General features: G+C 62.3%; 1 protein-coding gene across 7 annotated transcripts in view; it reads left to right on the forward strand.

Moving 5' to 3' along the window:
- The window catches only part of ADGRB1 (adhesion G protein-coupled receptor B1), a 98871-nt gene that overhangs the window by 33203 nt on the left and 57936 nt on the right, over positions 1-7732 (forward strand). For all 7 annotated transcript variants that reach the window (XM_017511464.2, XM_017511467.2, XM_017511468.2 and 4 more), the window contains exons 12-17: positions 213-281; positions 919-1027; positions 4832-4975; positions 5505-5580; positions 5786-5888; positions 7214-7257. In XM_017511464.2, the coding sequence (XP_017366953.1) occupies positions 213-281; positions 919-1027; positions 4832-4975; positions 5505-5580; positions 5786-5888; positions 7214-7257 (545 nt within the window). The remainder of the gene's footprint in view (positions 1-212; positions 282-918; positions 1028-4831; positions 4976-5504; positions 5581-5785; positions 5889-7213; positions 7258-7732) is intronic.

A 7732-nucleotide genomic window follows, 5' to 3' on the forward strand; every position in this document is an offset into this window, starting at 1 on the left:
GACTCTGGTGACACGCTGAGCCCCGACCCTGGTGACACGCTGAGCCCCGACCCTGGTCACACGCCGAGCCCCGACCCTGGGCACACGCCAAGCCCTGACCCTGGTGACACTGAGCTCCGACCCTGGGCACACGCTGAATCCTGATTCTGGTCACTGAGCTGTGATTGTGCGCCCTGTTCTCTGTCACGGGCCCTTCTTCCTATTCTTTCCAGAACTTTGTCCAGATCCTTAGCAACCTGCTGGCGGAGGAGAACCGGGAAAAGTGGGAGGAGGCCCAGCTGGTAGGACCTGGGGCCCCCACGGTCAGCAGCCTCAGGAGGGGTGCAGGCAGCTGGTGGCTCCTGGTCTCCAGCCAGCCTGGGTTGGGGCCCCGCTGGGTGCTCTGGGTTCACATCCCAGGATGGCCTCTTGCCGGTGTTGGCGGTGCTGAGGAAGCTCAGCGTTCCCAGTCTGCTCCCTTGTGTGTCTAAGGACAGTCGTTCATTTCATGGGGCTCAGCGAGGAGGTTCTGGAAAAAACTGAGCACGTGGGCACGCCGAGGCGGCCGGGACGTGGAGCCTTCCTCATGGCGGGGAGCGGGCAGCGCTCACTGCCCCAGGCTGACCTCCAGCCGGCTGCCTCTCCTGTCCCCGGGCAGGACCCAGCATGGGGGCTGTGGGTATCTAGAGGCCCTTCCCCAGCCTGGGCCCCCCATGGGCAGGGCACAGCAGCGCCTCTGGGTATCTGTGTTCTCATCTCCAAAGTGGGTCCTCAGAGGTCACCAGCCCCGGTTCCTCAAAATGTTAGGAAATGGCCCATAAGAACAGGAGGGACGGGGACGGGAAGGGGGCGGGGGCTGAGGGGCGGCGCGGCCGGTGTCCACTCACCGGGCTCTGGCTTGCGGCCTCCTCCCTGGGCTGCTCACCCCCTGTCCCCCAGGCGGGCCCCAACGCGAAGGAGCTGTTCCGGCTGGTGGAGGACTTTGTGGACGTCATTGGCTTCCGCATGAAGGACTTGAGGGATGCGTACCAGGTGACAGACAACCTGGGTAAGCCTGCCCGCCCTCTGCCACCCCCACGCCTGGCTCTGCAGAGAGGGAGTGACCAGACATCTTCTGTGGGCCCTCCCCGCCGACTTCTCAGATGGGTTCTGTTTTCAGTCTCCTGAGGGGTGATGACATGACCTGGGCGGGGACCGGACCTGGGAGCTCCGTTCCCCAGCCAGTGCCTCACGTGCACCCACTGGGGGCGGGCTCACCCTGCCTGTCACCCCTGGGCCCTCCCTGTGGCGCGTCTGAGGTCAGGCTGTGCGGCCCACACATCCCTGCGTCTCAGCCTCCGCAGGGCCTTGGCAGAGGGGCCTAGCCTCCACCCAGCTCCCTGGTGTCAGTCGAGTCAGTGTCCTCGTTTCTAAAATGAGATGATGACAGTGCCCACCTCATGGGGAGGTAGAGACTGATGAGGCGAGTGAGCGTCTGAACCCCGGGTAAAAGGTGGCTGTCATTACCAATGTGCACAGGAATTCTATTTAATGACTGTCACCACAGTGCCCTCAAATACCTCTCAGAAGCCACATTTCCCAAACTTTCTCTGCCTTGATCAGAGACTCCCTTGAAGTGGAGGACCCAGGAGTGGGTGCTGGCCCCAGCTGTGATCCACAGAGCACCAAGGAGGGAGAGTGTCACCTCCCCTGTGGGGATGCTTAACCTCTAGTGATATGACCAGGATCAGCTGAGCTGTGGCAGCACACACACCCTGGGGCCTTGTCCAGTGCATACACTCATGCCCTTGTGGCAGCAGGCACAGAGCTGCCCTGGGCTGGATAAACATCCCCGTGTTTCCTAAGCTGGGGGTCCTCAGTCCTGGCCCTGCCCTCTGCCCTCAGAGCTCAGGATTCTAGAGCTGGGTGTGCCTCTGAGGCTGGTGGGGCCAGCCCTTCTCTCACAGGTGGGAAAACTCAGGCCCAGGTGCTGTGGGAGGTCACCAGTGGGTTGTGTCTGCATGGCTCCAGGCTGGCTGGCCTTGGGTGCTGGCCCAGCATCACCCCTCTGGGGTGCTCCCCTTCCTTCCCTGGCCTCATATTCTGTGTGAGATACTAGTGGCCCGGAGAAGAGAGGGTGTCTGTGTGGCTGCATGGGGAGTGGGTGTAGGATGGGGCTCAGCCCTGCTGGCCCACGACAAAATTGGTGGCCAGCTCCCACAGCGCTCGGCACGGCCTGGGCCTCAGAGTGGCCCCCACACACTTCAAACCCTGAGCACCGCGGTGACCCTCCATGCTCCATAGCCCTGTCTCACTGCGTTTCCCAGTGCTGTCACTGAGGGTAATCTATAAAGATGAGAGCTTCTGGAGGCCAGGGCGTCCAAGGGCACAGCTCCAGCTCCCAGTGAGCGCCCTCCTGCTCCAGCTCAGCGTGGTGGAGGCAGCACGTGAGACACAGCTCTTCCCATGAAGCCACAAAAGCCATCCTGGGGGCCCACGCTCGTGACCTCCCCAAGGCCCCACCTCCAAGTACCATTAACAGATGAATTTGGGATTCAGTTTCCAGCACATGAACTTTCACAGGACACATTCGAGCTGCAGCACGCCCCAGAAGCCCTGTGCATCTGTGCAGCCCACTCACCCGCGCTCAGCCTCACGCGCTCCCAGGACCCCGCTGCTCTGCCCAGGCCCCACCCCTATACCCCTTCCTCACTGAGTCAGGAACTAGAAGCCAGCGAGAGTGGCTTCCCATCACGCCTCCTTATACGAATCAGATGAAATAAATAAACCCTCCCGACCGGCGAGCCGTAGGCCACAATGACACCGAGGCTGTGTGTAGACAGACTACGAAGGTCTGAACTCTGATCCCTCCAGGCAGCCTAAAACCCAGAGAACTGCCAAGGCCGGGGTTGGTGACCCAGTGCTTCACCAGTGGAAATACCCGTTTCAGTATTAATCTCATCAGAAGCCGCCTGGCATTCCTGAGGCGCCCCATCACCAGGCCTAAAACAGACACAGTCTGAGGACGTTTAAACGAAGCAGCCCCCGCTTCCCTGCAGCCAGGCCCGTGCCTCGGGCAGCATTCAGATGTGGCTGGTGGAAACATGGCTTCCTGCCTTTTGTGCCTGACCAAGTCCCACTGCACATGCCCAACACAGGTCGACATTCCTGTTGTGACATCACTGGGAGGCTAACTAGCACTAACCTTTTACGTTAAAGACTGAAGTTAGGCACGGTGGCTCCTGCCTGTAATCCCAGCAATTTAGGAGGCCGAGGCAGGAGGAGGCCGAGGCAGGAGGATCGCTTGAGCCCAGGAGTTTGAGACCAGCCTGGGCAGCACAGTGAGACCCTGTCTCTGCCATTTTTCTTTTGATTAGCCAGGCATGGTGGTGTGCCTGTGGCCCCCGCTACCAGGGAAGCTGAGGCGGGAGGGTCGCCTGAACCCAGGAGGTCGAGGCTGCAGTGAGCCGTGGTCACAGCACTGCACTCCAGCCTGGGTGATAGGCTGCCTCTTTAACAGGAAAAAAAGACAACGTTCTGATTTTTCCACGGTGAAATGCCTCAACTAGAAGCATCAACAGGACTTATTGTGATTATTTCAATAATTCTGCAACCTTTCATCCTGTTCCAATGAAAGATTTTGAAACTTGCCCCTTACCTGGGCACACCTGCCACAGCCCATGCTGGCGCTCATGGCCAGCCCTCCACCGCCCCTCAGTGACCCTGTGTCCGGCCCCCCACCCCTCTGCAGGTTCCAGCGTCTGTCTGCTGGGAAGCTGTGGTAGCAGATGGGGGCAGACGCTGGAGCATGGACGGGTGGCCGGCACATTTCCATTGTCCTCACTCCTGGTTCTCTGCTGGTCCCTCCTGAGCCACCCCCCCACCACCGAGTGCCCACCCAGTCCATATGCCCTCTGCCCTCCATTGGGGCTGCCAGTGACATCCGCAGCGCAGACCCCTGTGCCCGGCCCTCCATGTCTCCGCTGCATTTGAGCTACTGATTCTCCTGCCGCCGCCTGTCCCTGCCCCATCTTGGGCTGCCTTCTTGGGGCTCCACTGGAGCCTGTGAGCGCTGGGGCCATGGCCCCAGGTCCACGTTCCCACCAGAGCAGTGGGTCTCTGCCAACAGTGGCTTCCGCCCCAGTGGCACTTCCTCAAACTGTCCAGTTGCCCCCAAACCTGCTGCCTCGTCCCCCTGACCCTCCACCCTGAGCTCAGGGCCCTTCCGCACCCCCAACGCCTTCCTTCCCAGAGTGGGTGGGAACACTGGGTCTCCTCTTCCACAGGGGCCTGTGCTGCCCTTTGCTGTCTGAGCCCTGAGGCAGGGCCGCCCCCGCCTGCCTTCTACAGAGGGAGGGGAGGTGGGATCAGCTCACAGAACCGGAGGGCAGCTGGGCTCCCCTATCCTGGGAGGGAGTGGGAGGTGCAGAGGCGGTGCCTGGTCCCTGCAGATTCCTCCGTGGACATAGGACAGACCTCAGACTCTGCCTTGATCACCTTGTGGGCCATGGAGGGTGAGAGGGGCAGGTCCCCTGCCCATCACCGAGGCTCCAGCTCAGCAGGACCAGGCCTGGCCCAGCCCCTGTGTGGTGCTCTTTGCTGTCCCTGCTCCTGGACCTCACTGGGGTCTGGGGACAAGGCTCACCCCAGGAGTGTGGGGCCTGCACAGGGCCAGGGGTACAGGAAATTGGGGTCTGTACCCTGGGGGCTGGGGCAGATGGCCCCCACATGCCTTCCTCTGAGCCATGGGCACCCTGTGACATCAGCCAGCACTGCCAGCCTGCACCCCACTCCTGCAGCTGAGGCCCTGACGCATCGGTGACTTTCCTTCCCTCCCTCTCTCTCCCTCGCCCCTTTGCCCCTCTACCCCCAGTCCTCAGCATCCATAAGCTCCCAGCCAGCGGAGCCACTGACATCAGCTTCCCCATGAAGGGCTGGCGGGCCACGGGTGACTGGGCCAAGGTGCCGGAGGACAGGGTCACTGTGTCCAAGAGTGTCTTCTCCACGGGGCTAGCAGGTGAGGGGCCCTGGAAGCGGGGTAGGGGCCTTCATGGGAGATGTGGGTCCCAGTGTCAGATGGTCACCATCCTTCTGGAGACCAGCTGCTGCCTCAGAGTTGGGCGGTTCTCCAGGGGGTCCCCTTTTCCAGAAAGCCCTCCTTGCCCTCTCTGAGGCCAGGGCCTTCGGATCAACCCTGAGGCCCAGGCCGAGGAGTCAACATGACGTACCTTGATTCAGGGAGGGACGGGGAGTCACAGGTCTAGGACCCTGTTTCTGGGAAGAGAGCCGTGTCCTGCCTGCCCGAAGCTCTCAGGATGCCCCAGGGGATGGCTTGGTCTCCCTCTTCCTGCCTGGGATTCAAGCTGTCCCCCCAGCTCCCTGGCTGCAGCACTGTGTTCCTGGGTAGGGTGGGCCTCACCATCCTCCTGGACATGACCTTGAGGATGGATGGCAGAGGCCAGCGACGGTGGAGCCAGGCCAGGCTGCCAGGTCTCGCCCTGGCTGTGGGGACGGCGGGCAGGGGGTGACAGTACACTTTCTTCCAGAGGCCGATGAAGCGTCCGTGTTTGTGGTGGGCACCGTGCTTTACCGGAACCTGGGCAGCTTCCTGGCCCTGCAGAGGTGGGCAGTGCAGGGCAGGTGGGGTAGGCAAGATCACAGCCCAGGAGGTGAAGGGGGAGGCCAGGGGGCCTGGGGGAGTGTGGACGATGGGCTGAGTGGGGAGGGTGGCGAGGCATGCAGGGACTCTCCAGGGCACCCAGGGAAGGGCCAGGAGGAGCCTGGGCTGGGAGGCCTCCCCCGACACCTGCTGTTCTGGCTTTTGCAGGAATACCACCGTCCTGAACTCCAAAGTGATCTCCGTGACTGTGAAGCCCCCGCCCCGCTCCCTGCGCACACCCTTGGAGATCGAGTTTGCCCACATGTACAATGTGAGTGCCGTCCGCGTGCGCGCTCTGGTGCCCGCAGAAATGCGTGTGCTCAGATCATGTCACAGCCCTCAGCCACGGAGCCTCCGGGGCCTCCTCAGAACAGCTCTAACCTGCGGGAGCTGCGTTTACCCCTGAATTAGAGGTGGGAAACAGGCTCAGAGGTGCGTGACTTGCCCAGGGTCGCATAGCAGGTTGACCTGGTGCTGAAACTCCATCCGTGCCTGACTCCCCACCTGGGCTACAGTGGCTCCACCCTCCAGCCCCATTGGTCTGGCTGCTCCCCTTCTGAGAAACGGAGCATGTCCCATGCCGCCTGGCCCCCTAACACCTGGCCACCAAGAAGCTGGGGGTGCAAGTACGCCCTCTGCCGGCACCGCCTGGGTGGACGCCAGACCTCGCCTGCAGGGGCCCGGGATTTCAGCAGGAGAGCATCCTCCCTAAACTCCCCAGCAGGGAGCCCAGGCCTTCAGGTCACGGCTGCTGTGTGGCCCCAGCCAGGTCCCAGCTCTGCTCCTTGGAGCTCTCCAGAGCTCTTCGTCCGGCCTCGGGGAGGAGGGGCCGAGATGCCCTTTGGAGGGGCTGAGAGCCAGGGCCCCCAGGGCATGTGTTGCCTGGGTTACCACACTAGGACCAGGCAGTGCCAGGTCTTCAGGCCAGGGCTGTAGGAAGCCGTGGGGGAACTCAGCCCCGTCCTTTCTAGCTGTGTGATCTTGGGAGAGTTGTTCAAGCTCTCTGTGCCATGGTTCCCTCCCTTATCAAGTGGGAACAGTAGGGCTGGGTGAGGACTCAGTCTCACAGCTGCTCGGAGCAGGCCGACGCTGAGAACTACTCTCAGGAGCGCTGGCCCCCCCGCTGCTGTCACATACCCATCTTGGCAGTGCCAGCGCCTGGCATGCCTGGCAAAGCTGTGTCCCAGGAACACTAGCAGGACGACAAAGCAGCGCAGGGTGCTTACAGAAGCCACTGGTGCCCGGCTGACCCCTGCTCACTAGGCCCTGGGGAAAGGGTCTTCCCATCACCCTGCTTCATACCGGGAGACGGACTTCAGCCACTCTGCCCAGCCTGGCCACTGGACCTGGGCTCTGGGAAGGGCCAGGAGCTGCCCAAGGCCACATGGGTGGTGGGGGCTTGAGCCAAGCCCAGGTGACCTTAGGCCACTGACATCTCCACCCTTGACACAGTTTCCCCTCAAAAAATGCAGTCTGTTAAGGGACGCTCACAGGCAGCACACCTGGCAGCATACCTGTGTCTGGGTCCCACGGTGACCTGAGGGTCGGGGCTGGTTTGGGCGGTCAGGGCCCTGACTCCTCTCCCGCCTCTCCCAGGGCACCACCAACCAGACCTGCATCCTGTGGGATGAGACGGATGTGTAAGTTCACTTGGGGGTCTGGGGTGGGGCTCGTGGGAGGCTGACCCAGTAGGGGAGGGGTGCAAGTTTTAGGTTGCGGCTGCCAAGCCCCTAGCTGTCTGTGTACATGCATGGGACTCCCTGTCACCACCTGTCACTCACTGTCTGGCTCTGGAGCCCACCAGGCCGCCTCCCACCCCCTCCCAGGGATGTCCACAGTTCAAGGAGGAGCGGGCATGGAGGTCCAACCCCAGGCCTGGTGATGGGCAGGCGTCCTGGCCTGACCTCACCCCAGCCCCATGCCCACCGCAGGGGGAAATCCTGATATTCGGGTCTGCAGGTGGGTGCCAAGCGCTGAGGGGCTGCGGGAGCTGCCATGGCAGACCAGGACAGCCTGGGGTGGAGCTGGAACTTCAGGCTCATGGAATGGGGGACATGGCCCTGGGGTCTTCAGGCTCATGGGATGGGGGACATGGCCCTGGGGTCTTCAGGCTCA

This window comes from Cebus imitator, unplaced genomic scaffold, assembly GCF_001604975.1.
Source record: "Cebus imitator isolate Cc_AM_T3 unplaced genomic scaffold, Cebus_imitator-1.0 Scaffold449, whole genome shotgun sequence".
Lineage (NCBI taxonomy): Eukaryota > Metazoa > Chordata > Mammalia > Primates > Cebidae > Cebus > Cebus imitator.